The 22,135-nt window shown below is 41.5% G+C and overlaps 1 protein-coding gene across 1 annotated transcript in view; it reads right to left on the bottom strand.

Moving 5' to 3' along the window:
* The window catches only part of PCOLCE2 (procollagen C-endopeptidase enhancer 2), a 70,512-nt gene extending 48,837 nt beyond the window's left edge, over nt 1–21,675 (bottom strand). The window contains exons 1-2 of the mRNA XM_045870062.3: nt 21,353–21,675; nt 20,246–20,354 (exon numbers count right to left, since the gene is read on the bottom strand). Of these exons, the coding sequence (XP_045726018.1) occupies nt 20,246–20,354; nt 21,353–21,435 (192 nt within the window). The 5' untranslated portion in view covers nt 21,436–21,675. The remainder of the gene's footprint in view (nt 1–20,245; nt 20,355–21,352) is intronic.
* Between the last annotated feature and the right edge of the window lie 460 nt (nt 21,676–22,135).

Genomic DNA, 22,135 nt, shown 5'->3' with positions numbered 1-22,135 from the left:
TGTCTCACAAATGTGGAGCCACAAGGAGAGGGTAAGAGAGAAAGAGGATGTGTGAAGGGCTCAGAGATGCCAGAAGCCACAGCCCAAAGGGCCCGGCTGCAGATGGTGGTTAGGAGCATAAACAAAGGAGGTACCTTCATTATTTCCACCTCTCCAGTCCCAAACCTACCAACAACCTAGTGAACTTTGTTTACAAATTCTCCTCCACTCAGACCACCCCAAGAAAAGCGTTAAAAAAAAAAAAAAGTAAATGAAATGAAAAAACAAAAGAAAAGTGGATAAACTAACATGCTATTTAAGAAAAACCTCTGGATTCCCAGAGGAGAGTTTAGTCAGCAAGAGAAAAGACAGTGAGTCATTTTACTCGGATGGTGTGACATTTATTTTTAATGTTCTGTGACAACAACACATTTAGGACAAATCATAAAAAAGAAGACACTAGTGGGTAGGAAAGAGTAAATCGGAGAGGCTCAGAACGAACTCACTAGTCCAGAATGCAGGTAACTGGCACAGATGGCTTGGAAAGTTTCGGCGAGGTAGGGGTAATTATGTTCAAACATGCCTGGCACTTCCTCCGTGGTCCGTGGAGGTCCTATCTGTCCTCGTTTCTTCAACTGCAAATCTTGGGGTTGCTCATAAAATAAGAAAATCCAAGTTTCACCAAGCCCCCTTTCCTCAAAGCCCTCAGCTGCCTGGAGTGACGGCTCATGTTGAAGGGGGGGCATTATCTTGTGGTTTTTCAATTCAAGGAGATGATTCTTAAAACTGAGAGTCCTATAATGCCAACACAGCTGTTCTGCTGTTCCCATCCCCCACTTGGGCACATGTCTCAGGCAGGGTCTTGATGTTTCCTTAAAATCCCAGACCCCATTCAGAACAGAATTTTTCAATCCTAAAACACTTCAAAACAAAACAAAACAAAAAAACACCTTTCAGGGCGCCTGGGTGGCTCAGTTGGTTAAGTATCTGACTCTTAATTTCAGCTCAGGTCATGATATCAGGGCCATGGAATCAAGCCCCGCATAGGGCTCAGAGTGGAGTCTGCTTTAGATTCTCTCTCTCCCTCTGCCCCTCCCCCTACTCCTGCTCTCTATAAATAAATAAATAAATATCTTAACAAAAACCCTTCATCATGGTAACATTTACAGACCATACAACACACTAATTTTAAACATACATTTCGATGATTTTTAGTAAATTTTTAGAGTTGGGCAAGCATCATCACAATCCAATTTTCAAACACTTCCATCACTCCAAAAAGATCCCTCATGTCCATTCACAGTCAGTCCTCATTCCCACCCCCAGCCTCAGACAACAACAAATCAGACTTTCTGTCTGTACAGATTCCTTTTTCTGGACATTTCTACAAATGGAATCATATCATCTGTGGTCTTTTGCATCTGGCTTCTTTCATTTAGCATAGAGCCTTCCAAGTTCATCCATATTGTAGTGCTAATTAGTGCTTCATTCCTTTGTATGGATAATTAGTATTTCATTATATGGACATACCACTATTATTTATCCATTTATCAGTTGATGGATATTTCTGGCTATTATTAATGATGCTTTTGTGAACACCTTTGTGCAGACTTTTATGTGGATGCATATTTTCATTCTTTCTGCACCTAAGAGTGCAACTGCTGGGTCATACGGTAAATGTTTAACTTTAAGAGTCTGTTTTCCTAAGTGGCTACACTAGTTTACACTCCTACCATTAGTGTACAAGCCTTATAATTTCTCCACATCCTCAACAACCCTTGTTATTATGCTATTGTTGCTGTTGTTGTTTTATGGTCATCCTAGTGGAGGTGAAGCAGTATCTCATTGTGCTTCGGGTTGCATTTCCCTAATGAGTGAGTATCTCTTCATGTGCTTATTGGCCACTCGTATATCTTCTTTGGTGAAATGTCTGTTCAAACCTTTTGGCTGTTTTTTAAATCGTCAATCCTAAAACACTTTTAAAGTACAAAGAAAAGCATCAAAACTTAACTCGAAATAAAAATAAGCATCTAAGTCACACTGCAAAATCTGGCTTCATATATCCATTTTAAGCCAAAAGGGAGAGGCGAGGCCCCTCTAACAAGCTTGTTTGATGAAGTTACTCTACACAAAATAATAGTGAGCTGAAAACCTCTTAAAGAATCCATTGGTTAGGAACATGGGCTTATCACTTTGATTTCTCCACAGCAACAGTTCTACGAAGTATAAAAAGAAACAATACCCGGCTAAGGATGGGAGGCCTCTTGCTACTTTGCAGAGGATGGTATGAAAAAACAACAGTTAAAACATACAGGAAAGTTTTAGAAATAACTACAAAAAAAAAATTATGTAATTAGCATGTTAACTCATGATACAGAGTTGAATGTGGGGGGTGGGGATGCCAACTCCCCGTGCAGTTGAAAATCCAAATATAACTTCTAACTCCCTGAAACTTAACTACTAATGGCCCTACTATTGAATGAAAGCCTTATCAAAAACATAAAAAGTCGATTAACACATATTTTGCATGTTATATGTATTATTTACCATTCTCTTACAATAAAGCTAGAGAAAAGAAAGTGCTAAGAAAATCATAAGGAAAATACATTTCCAGTACTGTACTGTATTTATCCAAAAAAACCCACTTGTAAATGGACCCATGCAATTCAAACTTGCATTGTTCAAGGGTCAACAATAATATTAGCAAAATGAAACTGAAGTATGGACAGCTTAGAATAATCTGTGTGACTGGGAAGGAAGAATGAAAATGTGGATATGTTAACATTGCTTAATCTAAGGCTCATTTTTCTCTTTTTAAAAATGTGGTTCACTTAATTTGTTTGTTATCACCATAATATGATGTTCAAAAGACTTCTGTGAGCAATGGCAAAACAGTCAAGAAAGGCAAAGAGATCAATGGTGTAGAACAGATAGTCCAGAAATAGAGCCACACTTATATGGTCAATCAATTTTTGGCAAACGTGGCAAAGCCCTTCAATGGGTAAAAGGACAGTCTTTTCAACAAAGGATGTTGCAAAACCTGGACATCCACACAGAAAAATATAAATCTTGACTCCCACCTCACACCATACACTAATTCATTTGAGACGGATCACAGACATAAATGTAAATGCTAAACCTATGAAACTTCTAGAAGAAAATATAGAATACTTTACAATCCTGGACAGCAAGAAAGCACTAATTGCAAGAGTAAAAACTGATCAACTGGACTTCACAAATTTTTTAAATTTCTGCTCATCTAAAGATACTGTTAACAAAATAAGTAGATAAACCACATATGGGAAGCAAATATTTGCAATACATTTACCTGACAAGGAACTTATACTCGGAATAAACAACTCCTACAGTTTATTGATAAAAGACAAATAATCCAATAAAAAACATGGGCAAAAGAATTGAACAGACATGTCACAAAGACAGACCAGTATGCACACAGAAAGCGGTTAAACCTCAGTAGCCACTAGGGAAATACAAACTAGAATCACCATAAGACATTAACTACACACCCACTAGAATAGCTAAAATTAGGAACGACTGATGATACCAAATGCCAGAATGTAAAGCAAACCCAACTTTCTACCATTGCTGGTGGGAGGGTAAAATGGTCATCACCTTGGAAATTGATCTGGCAGTTTCTTATAAAGTTAAACATATACCTATCCCATGACTCAGCAATTCCATTCTCAGGTATGCATCCAGAAGAAAAGAAAACATATATGCATAAAAAGCCTGCACAAGAAGGTTCATAGCAGCTTTATTCATAGTAGCCCAAATTTGAAAAAAGCACAAATGTCCATCAACAGGAGAATGGATAAACAAATTGTGTATTCATATAATAAAATAGTAATTAGCAATAAAAGGAACAAACCACTAACACAACAATATGGATAAATCAAAAAACATTATACTGAGCAAACTATGAAGAAAAAAGAGTACATTCCATCTTATTCCATTTTTATGAAGTTCCAGAATAGGAAAAACTAATCGATGCTACTTGCCTTTTGGAGGGATGGGAAATTGGCTGGAAAGGAGTAAGAGGGAAGGTTCTGGGTGCTGAAAATGTTTATTTTGATACAGGTGTCATTTAGACAGGTGTTTGAATTTGTCAAATACATTGAATTGCAAATTTAAGGTTCGTGCATTATATGTAAAGTATACCTAAAAAAAAACAAAACAAAAAAACCCAAACTAAAACAAGCAGAAATACAGAGTGCCGTGCAGGTGGTGTAAACATGTATCTATCACTTTACTACATTTAGAACAGTGCTTGCCGCTTATTTAATGCTCAGTAAATAAATGCTGGCTAAAATTACAAGTATTATCTATCACAGTAAAGCTACTAGCTAAGTGCCATCCACATCATCATGCAAACTTGAAACTTGCTATTTGGGAAAATCTGAAATTGATATGAATCTGCATAACAAATTACCATGAAATCCAGTCATCCTCCATCACCCTGTGACCTATCATAAAAATCCTGCAAGTTTTTACATGCCACATCCAATTTATCCCATCTTGTTAATATCAACTATATCCTTAATTAGAAGTAACAGCCACTCTATATACAAATAAATGTAGAAAATATCAGTGGGTAATTTGATAGTTTCCCAAAGGAGCTAAAGCTGTATTGTCATGGAGGGTTGTGACTTGTGGTTCTTGGTCTCTGCTCAGAAAAATACCTGACGTAGGTGAGAAAACTGAATTAGAACGTTGATGAAAACTTGTGACTGGTACGAAAACTTGTCACTGGTAAAACTCAGAAAGCAATGGCTTGTAAACTCTTGACAAATGCATCTAAGTTCCTTAAGAGTGGGGCCAGGGCCACAAGGGAACAATGATAATTCTTTTTTTTCCCAGAAAGGCGATCCAATTTTTTTCAATAAATTAATCAAGTATTTATCAAGTACCTACTATGTGTCAGGTGATGTGCTGGGCTCTAAGGAGAGAACAAAGATAACTGTGGCATCTGCTCTTAAGGAAAGCATTGTTTAGAAGAGTGCTCCTCCAACGTTTGCCTCCATGGATCATTTAATGGATATTGGGAATATACATAGTTTGTCAATTTAAGGTCTGTTTCTAAAAGCTTAAAATTAAGGGGCACCTGGGTGGCTCAGTCGGTTGAGTATCTGCCGTCAGCTCAGGTCATGATCTGGGGGTCGGGCTCCCTGCTTGGTGGGGAGTCGGCTTCTCCCTCTGCCTCTGCCCCTCCCCCCACTCGTGCTCTCCCTCTTGCTCTCTCTCGCTCTCTCTCAGATAAGTAAAATCTTTTAAAAAAAAGCCTAAAATTAATTTACTATCTTACAATTAATACTATTTTCACATAAACAAGAGAGATGATCGTAAAGTATGCCAATACATTTGGTACTAGTCTCAAAGGCAGTCAGTTTGATTTTTTATTCTTACCACTACAAGTTAGAAAAGCCAGTAACAAAAAAAAAAAAAAAAAGCCAGTAACTAAGAATAATAGGATGTCGAGAATGGCAGCAAGTATTTGCTGGCTTTGTTAGATAGTTCTGGGTACTCAAATCAAATTAGGACCCAGAATAATGAGGTGATTTCTCATTATAAACTGCAGCATTCTGTAAAATGTCAGGTTGATGGACATACCACACTCAAGACCTAGAAAGCTAACTGTTTCAATCTGGGCAATAGCAGTGAATGGATTCCTGATTCTGTGTTTGATAAAATTCAGCTCTAGAAAGTATTTTTCATGTTCTGCTCCAACATTTAGGTGTGGCTTGAAAATATGCCCAATAATAAGTTATTGATTGATTTTTCTAAAAAGTGAGGAAAAACATCCAGTGTTGGGAGTATGCCAATGTCTCAAGCAACCAAACCCTTTGTAAAACGGTTCAGTCTCCAAAGATTCCAATACCTTACTTTCAATGTAAAATAGTGACATTTTGGCTCCGAGTAATAGTCTAGGCTAGCAAGAAACAGGATTTACTACTCTAATACACCAGAGCAGGTGTATTTGAAATAGAAGAAATGCCTTTACTGGCATTACCAGTGGAGTGAAACACTGTTTGTTTTACTATCTACCATTTTTCATTTAAAAAAGCACCTTTATCTTCAGCTGCCACCACGTCTAAGCATAGTCATGTCTGCACCCAAGTTTTGTGAACCTCACGCTTTAAAGACAGGGGCTCAGCTGCTGCCATCTGATCATGTTTCTACTTTTTGTTACTTCCTAAAGCACTAATTCAAGAATAGGGAGTACATGGTTACCTGCCACCTGGTCTCTCTGCTGGATACGTAGTATTTGGAATGGCACTTTGCTGTGAGATCTGATGTACACCTCAGCTTAACATGTCAAAATAACATCTGACCTCCCCCACTGAATCTGCTTTACGCTGGCCTCCCTGTCACGGCTGATGGATTGCACCTCCATCCTTCTGGTTTACACAGGCCGGTAACTGTGAGGCCATCCTTGGTTCCTCTTTTTCTTCCACCTCACACTTTATCCATCAGCCTTCCTGGCTCTATTTTAAATATCTGGAAACTGACTAGCCCTCACCACCTCCATGGCTCCCATGCTGGTTCAAGCCATCATCCTCCCTCATCTACATTACAGCAACAGCCTCCTCATTAGTCTCACTACTGTCACTCCTGCACCCCAATCTCTGTTCTCCACACAGCATCCAGGGAAACCCTTGTCACTCCCCTGCTCCAAACCTGCAGTAGCTCTGTGATGGTTAGTTTCACATGTCCACTTGGTTGAGGTGGTTATTCGAACACCGATCTAGGTATTGCCGGGAAGGTATTTGATAAATGTGTTAACATCTACAATCAGCTCACTTCAAGGAGACTCTCTGATAATGTGGGTGGGCCTCATCTAATCAGTTGAATGGACTTAAGTGCAAAACTGAGGTATCTCCGAGGAAAAAGAAATTCTGCCTCAAGACTGTAGCATCAGCTCCCGCCTGACACGTTCCCTGCAAATTTTGGACTGGTGAACCATCACAACTGCATAGGCCTATTCCTTGAAACAAATCTCTTTAAGTATGTATGTATATATACATGTGAACTTCTATGATTTGTGCATATGTATTTATAAGGACACATGTAGATGTTTGTATGTGCACATGCCTGCATGTATATGCATCTACATCTCCTCCTGGTTCTGTTTCTCTGGAGAACCCTGATATAGGCTCCCTGTGTCCAATGGCTTCTATTTGCCTCTCCAGATCCATTCCCCTCCCATTTCCACTTTACTCTCCTTCCTGGGTAGTTGACCTGAATGAATGCATCAACAATTGTCCTCCAGTTGCTTGAGGGAAGCACAATGGGAATTGAAAATAGGAAAGGGGCTTGGGTCAGGATATTTACTTTCCCGGTTCTTTCTCTAGGAAGTCACCTTAATACCATACGTTCAGTAACTAAATACCCAAAGTGATCCTATGAGGTAGGGAATATCATTAGCCACATTTTACACATGAGGAAAATGGGGTACAGAGAGGTTAACTAACAAACTCAAGGCCACAGAGCTAGTAAGTAACTGTTTTGGTAACCTACTGCTGCCTAAAAAAACCACCCCAGAACTCAGTGGCTTAAAACAATGTACTCTTATTTCTTATGGTTCTGTGAGTTTACCGGCCTCAGCTGGGTGGTTTCTGGCTTGAGTTATCTCCTATAATTATCATCAGTTATCAGTTAGGGCTTAAGTCATCTGAAGGCTTAACTGGACTGGTTGTCCAAGATGACTTCTTTACGCCCATGTCTAGCACCTCAGCTGGGAAGACTGGAATAACTGGGTCCTGTCTAGGCATTTTTCTTTCCCTCTCTCTCTCTCCCTCTCTGCCATCCCCCCATCATGAAGTCTCTCTACATGGTTGGCTTGGGTTTCCTCACAGTCCTTACATGGTAGCTAGCTTCCCCCAGAGTGCATGTTTTGAGACTAAGGCAAAAGCTTTAAGACTTCTTATGCCCTGGCCCCAAAGTCATGCATGTCACTTCTGCCCCACTCTATTTGTTTCATAGGGCCAGCCCAGATTCAATACTTGGGGGTACTAGAAAAAGGCATAAATACCAGGAGGTGTGGTATTGGGGGGTCATCTTTAAGGACTTACACCACAATAGCGGAGCTGGAATTTGAACACAGGCAGTCTGACTCCAGGAATTACACACTCTTAACCACTCTATCATGAGGTGTCCCTGTTAGGAATAAGTGAATAAATTCATTACTCTATTTGTGTGACTAGCAGGGACTGTTCTGGTGATTTGAGGCTCCAGAGGTGAAGTCCCTATCTCTAAAGATAGGAAATTATTCTCAATTTTTAACTGACAATCCTTTCTCTGTTTCTAAACATCCTAGTTTCAAAAGTTAAGGGGCACTCTTGGTTGGTGCTGGGGTGGGAGGTATTTGGTTGAGGGGACTTGGCTTGAGGAGAAGCAGGGAAGGTTTGGAAGTACTTCTATGGACAAAGTCTTATGAAAGATCATATTTTAAATGAAGAAAGGACATAGTGAGTAGGAGCGGGTATTTCCAATGGGAGCTAGCCATGCCCCAAAGGGATTACCATCCAGCTTGAAATGCATTGGCCTGTAGACAAGTTCTACACAAACACCACCCTTTTATGCCTTATTACAGCCCTAGAAGAGAGGTTAAAAAAAATAATCACTACCACCACAGTTTATTGAGTGCATGCTTGTATCAAGCACCAAGCCAAGGACCTTTCATCTACTATCTCCTTCGATCCTCACATAACCCCTACAAGTAAGGTCTGACCATAATAACCAACTTTGGAAAGTTCTGGAAACTGCATCACATACCTAGTAAACGGCTCCACAGTATGTCAGTATGACTCTCCAATATCCATTCTTCTAGTCACGTTTACTACCCTTAACCATGAACTTTGTCACCCTGTGTCACTGTCATTCTTCTGAGGGACATCTCCCTGACTAGGAAGAGCCTCCTTATCTCCTCCTGATGTGGTTTTCTTTTCATGGCCGTCTCTGGGCCCAACCCAGCACCTGGTCTCTGGTAGGTACTTTAAAAATGGTTTTAATGAATTAATAAATTATGATTTTTTTCAGAGAAGGTCAATCGTAGCCTAGGGCTTTTAGAAAGTCTGTGTCTAGCAATCAGACTCCTATCAATTCATTTCTAGGAAGAGTAAGCAACAATAATATCCCCCACTGGCTTCCCTGCGCCCTTATTGTCAGCCTCATCCACGGAACAACCCATCTCTGACCTCCCTCCACATTTTGGGAAACACTATTTTATTATGTGCAGTGCTCAGGAGTGTCTTGGGGGTAAGGTGATGAAAGAGAGGCGATATTTAGTGGCAGAGCATGTGCTGGTTTAATTCCAACTCCCCACTCCTCTGTGGGTGTTCCATTTATTTTTAGATGTTTATACTGGTTTTCCAAAGACTTGCCACATTGACTGTCATGATCTAACAAATAATATATCTGAAGAAAACACTTCTATTCTCCAAAGTTCCTAGAGTAAGACATTCAAGTATACCCAAAAGAGCTGCTGCCACTGTTGTTAAAACTGCTAAATTATAAGGTGCAACTATGTAAGATGAAGGTAGTGATTACATTTTTTGTAGAATCAAGAAGCCATAACCCATACATATAGAACTTCACTGTGCCAGGAGTATGGGACAGCAACTGTTCACAGGAACACTTTCCTACCTAAGCAGAAGAATGGGGGGAGAAAAGAGAAACCTTGTGAATTATGAGCCCCCTAAATGCTTCTCTGGGCTCCAGCACGGGGCAACCAACAAATGAGAATTCTCTCTCTCTGTATTGTCAATACATGATAGATTTTAAGGAATCTGCAAATTTATGGAATGATTCTAATTTGCCCATAATTTCACATCATAAATTGAACTCTGGAGGTGGGCAAGGAATAAAAGTAATTCCATCAGTCTTTTTAATAACATTTTCCTTAAAATCTTTTCTGGGTGTTTTACCTCTGTTAAATGCCTTCTCCATTTATATTGCTTTTTAACACAGAGGTTTAAAATGTGTTATTTTGGTGCTCCATTATTAAAGTGATGTTTCAGGAAAGAATGACTTTTTGATCATTAATATGTTATTAAAGAGAATTTTCTTCAGAAAAACATGAAGACTGTTTTCCTGGTTTCTCATTTTCTTCCCTCCTCATTAAGCCCTTTCTAAGGCTTCTGCTTCACCCCTGCACAAAAAACACAGGCAGTACAAATAAGAGCATTTATAAAACATTAGGTTTTCAATCAATAAAAATGTATTTGATTTTCATGTGAAAGAACCAAGAAAAACAAAACAAAAACAAGCAACAGAGGTCCTTAAAAAACAAGAAGAAAACTAAACAAGTTTAGAAAAACTGGACTGAGGCCCCAATGGGAAAATGTCACCTACTTGCTTATTTAGTTAGGATTTGTATTCTCCCTGCTTCCCAGGAGGACTTAAGGGAAAAAGGAACAGGTTTTATTTAATTCTTCCAGTGTCTTATCAACTGAAACCTAATTGGGACAGTTTAAGTGCCCTAAGAATCACAAAGTATCTGAATTATACTCAATTAAAAAAACAAACAGAAAACAGCTATAGTGCTTTCACCCCATTCATATGGTCCTCAAGCTTGAGCATGCATACATTCTGCTAATTATCCCCATCTTGACTAAGGAGTCAGATGTAAATAATATTAAGTCAAGCATGGGGTTAAATTACTATTCAAGGCAGCTGAAATAACCAAGTCTAGTCCAACAAATTTTAAAAAACCTCATAGTTTTTTAAAAAAAATGTATTTCAATATGTTTAAATGAATGTTTAAAAAATGTTTTTTTTAAATGTTAAATGTTAAATGTTTAAAAAAAACCCTCATAGTTAAGATCGGAATTTAAGTCTCTATAAAATTCTAAATCCTACATGTAGTTTAAAGCCAGGAAATGTGTGTTTAAAGCCAAAATTCCATTCCCCTATCTGTCCTGCTGTGGTTATGCCAGGGAAATAATAGTTACAGTAATTTTAGAACCCCTCGCTATACCCTTAGGTATAATTAAGTGACTTAAACGTTGAGTTCCTGTCTAAATCCACTATTTGTTTTCTCAAATTATATACCTAGCACTGATCTTAGTAGAATATCATTATTTGTTTCAATTTTCACACAACCCCATGCCCCACCACTGCTGTCTTTCTTCTCATGAAGCCATATGAAAGTTTTGGGGAAAATCTATATCCCCACCACATTTTTTTTTTTTAAAGATTTTATTTATTTATTTGACAGAGAGAGACACAGCGGGAGAGGGAACACAAGCAGGGGGAGTGGGAGAGGGAGAAGCAGGCTTCCCACCGAGCAGGGAGCCCGATGCGGGGCTCGATCCCAGGACCCTGGGATCATGACCCGAGCCGAAGGCAGACGCTTAACCGACTGAGCCACTCAGGCACCCCCCACCACATTTTTAATGTATCATTTCTTTAAATGTGAATGCCATTTAAACTTAATCAGGCTTTTGGAGGATGGATTTCAGTATGATGACTGTCACATACATTAGTGGCACAATTACCCCCAAGGCAATGGTACAGGAATGCCCTTATATAATTGTTTATTCTCATATTTGGAAATATCAAGGCAGGTGCTATAAAACGGCCCTAGAATGTCAAACAAAGGACACAGTAACAATTTCTCAAGTCTTAAGAGTAGCACAGATGTAAAATGGATCATAACATCTTTTACTCTTTGCATGAGGCAATAATTATTTTCATTTACTTAATATAAAAACTTCAATAATTAAAAATGTAACTAAGACTCATTCCACATGATCAATACTTATGACTTGCAGTGAGCATCACAGTCATTTACACACATAACTGCTACTGGTTTTCTTGTCTAACTTCTCCATACCAGATTATAAACTCCTTGAGGACAGAAACTATGCCTTTTCTTTTTACCCTCTGGGCCCAACCCAATGCTTAGCTAATAGTAGATACTCAATAAGCATTGAGTGAATTGTCATTTATTTGCTCAATAAGCCTGTAACAGTGCCTTTGTATCAATGGGTCAAAAAATTCTCTAGTCTTTTCAAATCTTTGCAGGAATGACAATATTAGGAGTTCTTTAGACCTCAGTTTCCCTACTTGTAAAATGGGCATCCTGATATGTATCCCACTGACATCACGGAATTGGATGGGAATGAAATAAAATGATACAATATATTTGAAGGTATGCTGAAAATCACACATTATTATTTTATATCTACAATCTATATAATAACTAGTATATTTAATTCCAGCTCAACAGGAAAAAATAGTTATCAAAATGTTAGTACATGCATTACCTGGGAGCCCAAAGATCTTCAACATGTGATAATTTATGCTTTTTTATCTTCTGCATGAATTAGCTAAAGAAAATTTTGCCACACACTTCCAGTTTAAATGGGAGTGAGTCTATTCATTGCTATAATTGTTCTCGCATTTCTGGCAAAGATCTGTGACTTTCTGACCCTCCCACATTATTTAGTTCAGAGTTAAAAGAAACTCTAATGCCAAATTTTAAATTCCTCAAATGTTTGCTGATTTTTCTCAAGCCAGATTTCTACTGAAAATAATAACTGCAACCTTCAATAATTGCCTCTCTAATTTCAATACCTTTACATTTGGGGGGGGGGAATAAAGAAGAGATATAAATAATAAATACTTTGTAATTCAATAATGATCTGTAACAACAGGGCAACATAAATGTAGTATCTCATTTTAAGAAATTTTTGTAGGGGCACTTGGGTGGCTCAGTCGTTAAGCATCTGCCTTCGGCTCAGGTCATGATCCCAGGGTCCTGGGATCGAGTCCTGCATCAGGTTCCCTGCTCAGTGCAGAGCCTGCTTCTCCCTCTCCCACTCCCCCTGCTTGTATTCCCTCTCTTGCCGTGTCTCTGTCAAATAAATAAATAAAATCTTCCCCCCAAAAAAAAAACTTTTTATAAATCATGCCCAGCTTTAAATCAAGCACAATATCATCTTCACCTTTATCTACATAACAACTGCTGTTTCTGTTAATGACAGCAACTGCCCAACACATTCAGATGTGACATTTAGTTTTAATTTTGATTTAAAATAACAATTCCTACGTACCTATTCAAGGAGATTTCCCAGAAAGTTCTAGGCTTCCAGTTTCTTCTAATTTGTATAGTTGCTATAAACAAAGATTCAGCTGGTTCCACTTAATTGGCCATAACATAGGTAGCCCAAGTCAAACTCTGAATAGTTGCTTTCAGAAGATATTATTTTGCTACTAATGCCTATTTTTTACATTCAAAAATTGTGTCAAACCATCAGTATGAATCTGTAATTCTACCATGGTATTATAAAATGACCAAGTTATGGATGAAAAGACCAAGGAACAGAAAAGGTGTTGGTGATTTGCTATGTTTGCAATGAATTTATAACGACACCATTAATGGAATGGAGATCTCTGTGTCAGGGATGCCTGTGGAGCCAAGAAGGCAAGGTGCCTGTTGAGCTTTACCTCACTGCCACTCAGAGCCTGGGCGGAACACATCTTCCCAGGCAGCTCCCCAAGTTCACATGTCCTACACATTCATCTGTGTATCTCCAGCTCCTGGCACCATACCTGGTGGGCTCTTCATGAATCTGTCTTGGCAACACAGCAGTGAACTACATCATACTGGCTCTGTTCTTGTTCACGATGGTCCACTCTCTCCTCCTTCATTTAGGGATCTCAGAGATCTACTGTCTCCTGCAGAGCCTTGTCCCACTGGACACACATGTACCTAGAAGGAGGACCACTGTGATAGAGGTCTGGGTGGTGGGTGTTATGTCAATACTTGGAGGTTCATTTCTTGTTGCAGGGCTTGGTACAGCTGGAGTTACTGGTTCTCATCCTTAAATCAATTCAGGTGACCTTTGTCTCAACCCAGTCCTGCTGTCCTTCCAAACCTGCTTAGATCAACTACTGTTTTCCAAAGGATTATACATACCTTAGCTCTCAAATCATACTTAACTCCTGCCCCCACCATCCATGTCAAGGAGGTTTTTTTATACAGACGCCCCTTAAATTCCAGTTCCGAAAATCAACTCTCATAGGAAACTAAGAAACCTTCAACCTCATGACGGATTACAAAATATTTAACAATTTCTTCACCCTCAAATTCTCTGTTTTAATCTCTAACCATACATTTTTGAGAATATATTCAGCAAAGTGTTTTTTTCACAGCAAAATTAATTAGTAAAACCCAAGACTAGTTGAAGTCACCAAGACTTGTACCCAGAAGGATAAAGCTGAGTCAAGAGGCTTGAGTTCCAATCACAATTTCAACACCACACAGAACAAGGGTCAGCTTCCCCACTTGCAAAGCAGAAATACAACTAAGCAGCATGGAGCACCATGTCCTCATCATATCCTTACATGAGTAAAAGGAACCTCAAAAGTTCTCTGGGACAGCACTGTCCAAAGGCACTTTTTGTGTTGATGGAAATATTCATATTATATACTGTCCAATATGATAGCCACTATCTACATGTGGCTACTGAGCACTTGAAATATGGCTAATGTGACTGAGACACTGAATCTGTAATTTAGTCAATTAAGTAGCCAATGTAGACAGTGTATGAGACAGTGCAGCTGTCCAAGAAATAGCTATGAGAATTTTAAAGTACTATAATTTAATAACAAATATAAATTTGCAATCTATAGGCTGTACTTCCATCCCAGAAAGTCCATTACAAGTGGCTAGGAAGTTTGGCTGTGACGACTAGCGCTCAACTTTCTCAAAGCATGCAGATACTAACATTGGACTCTCGGTCTCCTACTGACAGCTCAAGGAAAACCATTTGGTGAGGAAAGCCACCTTGCTTGGAACACATCTCTAATCTGGAAGAATGGAGTAAGAGGCAGGAAAGGAATGAGAGGCAGAATATTTCTTGCCAACTACAGGAACTCAAATTTTAGGGCCACTCTGAGACTCCCATTTTGAGGCACCTCTGTGATCTCTTTTTTATCAAAACATTTTGTTTGTTTATTTAGTGGGGGGAGTGCAAGAGGGGAGGGGTAGAGGGAGAGGGAGAAGCAGACTCCCCACTGGGCAGAGAGTCCAAAGCGGGGCTTGATCCCAGGACCCTGAGACCGTGACCTGAGCTGAAGGCAGACACTTAACCGACTGAGCCACCCAGGAGCCCCGACGCATCTCTGTGATGTTTAATAAAAGTGATATTGAATCACCCAGTAGAAACTCTATTCTTGGTTTACTAACTGCAGGAGTAGGAAAATGGACTGGATCCTCCGCTTTGGGAAAGCTGTTAATAGACGGTCTTGGATGAGGCCACACCAGAGCTCAGCCCCATCTGGAGCAGCTACCAAGCAAGGATCCGAAGCCTGGTGTATCCAGCCTCTTGGCTGGTGCCACTACATCCTAACTGCACTCAGAACTGCTGAGAGAACTGCTTTGGGCAAAAGAGTCCATGTTTCTTCATCTCCTTTGTTACCGGCCTTGTCCAATCCACCGTCTTCTCTCTCCTCGATGCCACATTAGCTTCCTAATTGGTCTCCCTGTTCCATTCTTAACTCCCCACAACTCATCCTCTAGAGAGCAGCCAGAATGACCTTTGCACATCGTTGTGCAACAGTCACCACCACCATCCATCTCCGAACTTCTTCATCTTCCCATAGTGAAACTCTCTACCCATTAAATACTAACTCCCCATCCCCCAGCAACCATCATTCTACTTTCTGTCTCTATGAATTTGACTACACTAGGTGCCTCATATAAATAGAATCATGCACTATTTGTTCTTTTGTGATGGTTTATTTCACTCAGCACAATGTCTTCACGGTTCATCATACTGGAGCATGTGTCAGAATTCCCTCACTTTTTTTTTTTTCTAAAGATTTTATTTATTTATTTGAGAGAGAGAGAATGAGCAGAGGAGGGCCAGAGGGAGAAGCACCAGCAGACTCCCCGCTGAGAAGGGAGCCCGACGATGCGGGGATCCAACCCAGGACCGTGAGATCATGACCCGAGCCAAAGGCAGACTCCCAACCGACTGAACCACTCAGGTGTCCCAGAATTCCCTTACTTTTTAAGGCTGAATAATGTTCCTTTGTATGTATATACCACGTTTTGTTTATTTGGCTACTGTAAATAATGCTGCCATGAACATGGATGTATAAATATCCGCTCGAGTCCCTGCTTTCACTTCTTTGGGGTATATACCCAGAAGTGGAATTGCTGGATAATATGGTAATTCTATGTTCAATTTCTTTTTCTTTTTTGTTGAATTATAGTTGACATACAAGGTTACATTACTTTCAGGTGCACAACATAGTGAATGGACAACTCTATACATCATGCTACGCAGCTACCATCTGTCACCATACAACACTATTACAATACCATTGACTATATTCTCTGTTCTGTACTTTCATCCCCATGACTTACACATTCCATAACTAGAAGTCTGTATCTCCCACTCCCCTTCACCCATTTTGCCCATCCCCCACTTCCCTCCCCTCTGGAAAATATCAATTTGTTCTCTGTATGTATAGGTCTGATTCTGCTTTATGTTCAATTTCTTGAGAAATATTTTCCACAGCAGGCTGCATCATTTTACATTCCCACCACCAATACACAAGGGGTCCAATTTCTCCACATCTTGCCAACACTTGTTATTTTCTATTTTTTTTATAATAGCCATCCTAATGGAAGTGAAGTAGTATCTATTTTATTTTCATAATGCATTTACCCCTACTTCATATTTTCTTTTTTGTTTATTTAAACTTTAATCGCCTATCTCTCCAACCTAGAATGCTAGCTGCATGAGGGTAAGGAGTTTGGCTGCCTTCAGTTTGCTACTGTAACCCAAATAGCACCCAGAACTGAAAACACATTTGTTGAATGGGCCACCAGCTTTAGGGCTACCACACTTCTCCTCTTTTTATGTCCCCAAGGATCTATGGGAGCTGGGGAGTTCCCTTCTGTTACTCTGACAGACCAGAGGACCGTGAAGAAGAATGAAGACGACTTTTACAAATACGTTAGTGCTATTCCCTATGAAATACAAAGAAATAAAAATGTTGTCAAACTAAGACCTTGAGAGCACCCATGGCCTTTGTGAATAGCAGAGGCAGTAATTATAATGAGGGGGACTTGCTGGCCTTCTCTGGAAGTTCTTGGTGGCTACTCATGCAAACATAAAAGGCACAGCCCCTTGGAACAGAATAAACTCAACTGGCTAAGAGTGAAAACTATGAAGCTTTTAACTAGAAAAGCAAATAGTGTAGTCCTTTCTTCTACATTACCTATATTTTCTAAAAAAAGAAAAAATATTTTTTCTTTTCCAAAAAGGCTGCTATTTGTTACTCAACTTCATGAACATCACTTTAGGCAGCCTGAGAAAACGACAAATAAATATGTCACAGAGACTGCTCGTCATCTGCCTGTTTTCCCTTCTTTCCACAGGTGATAGAAAACTTTTACTCAGGGGCGCCTGGGTGGCTCAGTTGGTTAAGCAACTGCCTTCGGCTAAGGTCATGATCCTGGAGTCCCGGGATCGAGTCCCACGTCGGGCTCCCTGCTCAGCAGGGAGTCTGCTTCTCTCTCTGACCCTCCCCCCTCTCATGCTCTCTCTCTATCTCATTCTCTCTCTCAAATAAATAAATAAAATCTTAAAAAAAAAAAAAAAAAGAAAACTTTTACTCAGAAGAAGACTTTTGGGTTTTAGCAGAGCACATGGACACCTGAAATGAAGCCTTCCTTTCTCAGATTTCCTGCAGCAAGAAGTGGCCGTGTAACTAAGAACTAGCCAATGAAATGTAAGCAGCGAGTTGCATGTAATTAAGCACAGTGTCCTTAAAGGGAGGACATACGCTCTTCTTTTCTTCCTTTTTGTTGGCTGAAATGTAAGCATGATGGCTGGAACTCCACCACACATCTGAGTACGGCAGAGCACGGGGAGACTACAAAGATACAGAGTGCCTACTGGCTTGAAGCTGCCACACCGATCTTGGATTGCCTACCTCTAGATTCTCTTATGAGAGAGAGAACCAAACTTCTGTCAGAGCCCTTGTTGTTTTGGGTCTCTGTTCCTGGAAGCCGACCCACTTCTGACTCACAAAGAATCTCTTCAGCAAGATTATAGGAGAACCCAACACAGAAATAATTCTTCCTAGATACAGATGACAAAGTAGATTGTTCCATAAAAGTCTGAGTTGTTTTGAGCTGATGCCAAGCCCAGCTTAGCCAGGGAGGTAAGGGGGTAGCAGTGATCTGCCATTTCGACCGAGGGTCTGAAGGATTGAGAAGTCAATACCAACAATAATGAGGATAATGAAAATGATAATGGTGATGGCTAACATTTATTAAGTACTTATTACAATCCCAACACCGAGCCAAGGGGCTTTACATGTACTAACTCATTTGATCTTCACAACAGTCCTGAGGTTTAAAAAAGATGAATCCTGGGCGCCTGGGTGGCTCAGTTGGTTAAGCGACTGCCTTCGGCTCAGGTCATGATCCTGGAGTCCCGGGATCGAGTCCCGCATCGGGCTCCCTGCTCGGCGGGGAGTCTGCTTCTCCCTCTGACCCTCCCCGCTCTCATGCTCTCTCTCTCTCTCTCTCATTCTCTCTCTCAAATAAATAAATAAAATCTTTAAAAAAAAAAAAAAGATGAATCCTGGTCACACAGTTTATGAGTGATAGAATGAGAATGTGAATCCAGGGAAGTCTGACTGCTGAGCCCATATGCCTTACCTTTGTATTGCATCCAAATAGAACATCCATTATACTTCCCTTCCCCCCACATAAGAATATGGTAGTCAGTCAGGCCTCTCCTGACACATACCACTCCTTTACCAAGGAAAACTTTCACTGGACACCCTTCACCCATCAAAGTTTGATGCCACACCAACAATTCCCGTAATACCCTAAATATACGGCCAACCATGAATTTCTACTTGTTAGGTACATGATGCCTCTCAGTCATTAACTTCCTTGGACCATTTAGAACTTAAAGCCATTAAATTACTATTGAAACACAACTATAATATGAAAACCAAGTTACATGTTTATTTCGAAGCCTTATTTCACATTTATGCTAATACCAATATGTCAAAGCTATTTTTTATGACTTATTCTCCCTGGCCCCAGGTGTTGCAATAGCACAATGAAATCTGTACCAGTTTATCAGATAGTCAATATTTTATAGGCAAGTATCAAACATACAGGAGCCAAGCTTTATATTAAGGAGGGGGACCCCTCAAATTTGCCTGTCGATGGGAATGCCTCACTGCAAAACAGGTTTCACTTTACATAAAGTTGGTCTTACCAAATGTCTGATCAAGTCAACTTACATAATTGTTCTAGGCCTCAGCTTCCCCATCTATAAAATGGGGATAGAATAGTCACTCTCTCAGAGTGATTTCAAGGTTTCGGTGAGTTTATGCTTGTTAACTACTTGGTGCAGTGTCTAGTACACAGTAAGTGTTCAGCGAAAGGTAGCTACTTTTAAAAATTATAATCAGTGGGTAGCACAATCTGACTGATAAAGCTCTCAGTAAACCAATGTGTTCAATTCCCAAATAACTTCCCAACAATGAAAAAATGCAGAAGACTCACTATCATACTGACTGGAAAGATGACTCAATCTAGCTGATTCTAAATCTACACTCCTTTTTTCAGATGGCTGTCTGGAAATCTGACTTCTTGACTCAGCATAACCTATGTCATTACTAAGCAGCATGGGCATTTTATTAGCCTTTGTTTGATATTTAGACTCTCCCTCCCTACCACACAATTATTATTATTCTCTATTCACAGATTGCCTCTAGTGGTGGTTTTAAGTCAGGGACATTAAGTGCGATTTTTTTTTCCCCCTTTTCTCTTCCCTTTTACCCATAGTGGGTATAAAGTACTTAGTGATGAGCATTACCTTTGAAATTCTATTCCCCACTGGGAGACATCTGTGCAAGGCACAGGTAACAAATGGATTCTAAGTCATTACAACAAGCTTTTGAAAACAGCCTTAATTTTGAATCCATGAAACTCAACTGAATCAGGATGGGTTTTCAGAAACACATCTGCTTTAAGAATTTATTCCTTCAACTGTTATCTTGTGTCCTTTCTAATCACTAATGCAGGACACCACTAGTTCTATTAATAAAAATCGCCCAAATAGTTGAGGTAAATCCAACATTTCACTATTCGGGCACTTGCCCCCTACCCAAATCCTGACACCAGAGGAAAAATGCAGCAGCCTTCCACTGTTTCCAATACCCACTTCTAGGAGAATACCCTTAAAAAAATGCTTACTGTGATTTTCCAAGTACATTTGCTATTTGGAGGATACACTCCAGGGAAACCTTCGCTGCCAATAAATCCAGACTCTCCAGTAAGAATGCCGCCACATGTGAAAACAGGTCTGGGAAAATAAAAGAAGGAAACTTAATTGGAAACTGGGTCTAACAATCTAATGTCAACCTCAGAAAGGTTGTAGCTTCTTAATATGGATAAAGTTAATATTGATTAATAAATGTTTGCACCATATAAGGGACTGGAAATACCTGCTAGCTCTTAGAATAATTACAGTCCGATAAAACATTCAGTCCAGTTGCCATCTATCTCTATCCTAATAACACAACATCTATCTTTCCATCCACCCATAAGCAATCAAATGCTCCACGTAGTGGTAAGAGCTTATAGGAAAACGGTAAATAGAAATTTTAACTGGGGAGTGGAGGTGAGTGAGAGAAGGTGAGAGCTAGGTGAGGTACATGGTTTTAAAGACAGACAAGCAATTGATTAATACAAGAAAGTTTTCATTTCCTAGATGTAGAGAGATGCCTACTTCTCCTCCCCTTTTCTGAAAGTCATTGACCATGGGCAGAGCCCCCCTTTTATAAAGGGAGGTTGCTGGTGATGGAGGTGGAAGAGGAGATGCCCAAGGTGGCCACGGGCGGGTCCCCCAGCCCAGGTCCTGGGCGGTCTGGCAGCTCTGGCGGAGGCTGGCGAAGAGTTAACTTTCTGGGAGCGGCTCCCTGCGCGCCGCGCGACTCGGGTTTTCCCCTAGGCTTTCCGTCTCTGGGCCAAGCGTCCCGGCGGGGGAAACCAACTAAGAAGCAAAGTCCACCGATTTGGGCCCTCGTGCCTCCCTCCGCCCGCAGAAGCACGGGGGGTGGTGGGGGGCGCCGGTCAGCTTCAGCCCCCGCCACGTGGTGGTGCGGCCGGCGGCGGGGGCCCGGGGCAGGCCGAGCTGGGGCAGCGCGCGCGGGGGCAGCGGACGCCGGAGCCCCGGTGAGCGCGGGGTGGCGCGCTGCGTGCCCGGGCGCCCCGACGCGGCTGGAGGAAAGCGGCGGGCGAGGCTGCAGGAGAGCGGGAGGGAGGCGGGGAGAGAGGGAGCCCGGGCGGGGGTCGCGTTACCTCTCCGGGGGCTGCTGCCGCGAGAGCTGCGCGGCCGCGGCCAGCAGCAGGCAGAGCGCGGCCCAGGCGCCCGCGCCCCTCATGGCCGGTGTAGACGCGCGCGGCTCGCTCCCACCCCGGCGCGCCCGCCGGTACACACACCGGGTCGCACCCCCCCAGGCTCACCCTCCGGCACACACGGGCAGAAACACTGGCTCGCACGCCGCACACGCCCAGCTCGCTTCCCCGCCCTCTCTCGCTCGCTCGCTCGCTCGCTCACACGCACGCACGCACGCAGCCGCGGGGCAGCCCAGGTATCCGGCTGTGCGCCGCAGGCGGGTGGGGCCCTTTTAAAGGCGATTACGGTGCTGGCGGACTTGACGCTTAATTTCCCCAGAGGAGTTGCTCTGGCAGCCACAGGCCACTGCTGAATATCCCGTTTGTTCTCGGGCGGCGGGAGGGGCGGCTCCGAGGCCGGAGCCGCCTCCCCTCCCGGCGCGGGCGGGCGTCTCCTCCCTGGCACCCCGGGACACACAGCCCCTGTCGCATCCCGCCCGCGGGGCCTGTGGGGAGAAGAGGAGGGGAGCCCCTAACGAGCGGTACCCAAACCGGACCTGACTCGGGGATCCGCAGACGATTCACAGAGAGCGAGTCGTGGCTTGCTTTGGGGAGTGTTTTTCCTTAGTTGCTTTAAAACAAAACAAAACAAAACAAAAACGTGTTAGCGCTTGGTGGTTGCTGGACACCTGGGGTTTCCTCTTCATTTCTGTCGCCTTCTAACACACAGATCTAAGGCCAGAAAAG

The sequence above is a fragment of the Mirounga angustirostris genome, unplaced genomic scaffold, assembly GCF_029215605.1.
Source record: "Mirounga angustirostris isolate CCGP_5_RB_7025 unplaced genomic scaffold, mMirAng1.0.hap1 SCAF_1, whole genome shotgun sequence".
Classification (NCBI taxonomy): Eukaryota; Metazoa; Chordata; class Mammalia; order Carnivora; family Phocidae; genus Mirounga; species Mirounga angustirostris.
The sequence above is the reverse complement of the archived record's forward strand: the minus strand, read 5'-3'. Positions and strand labels throughout refer to the sequence as shown.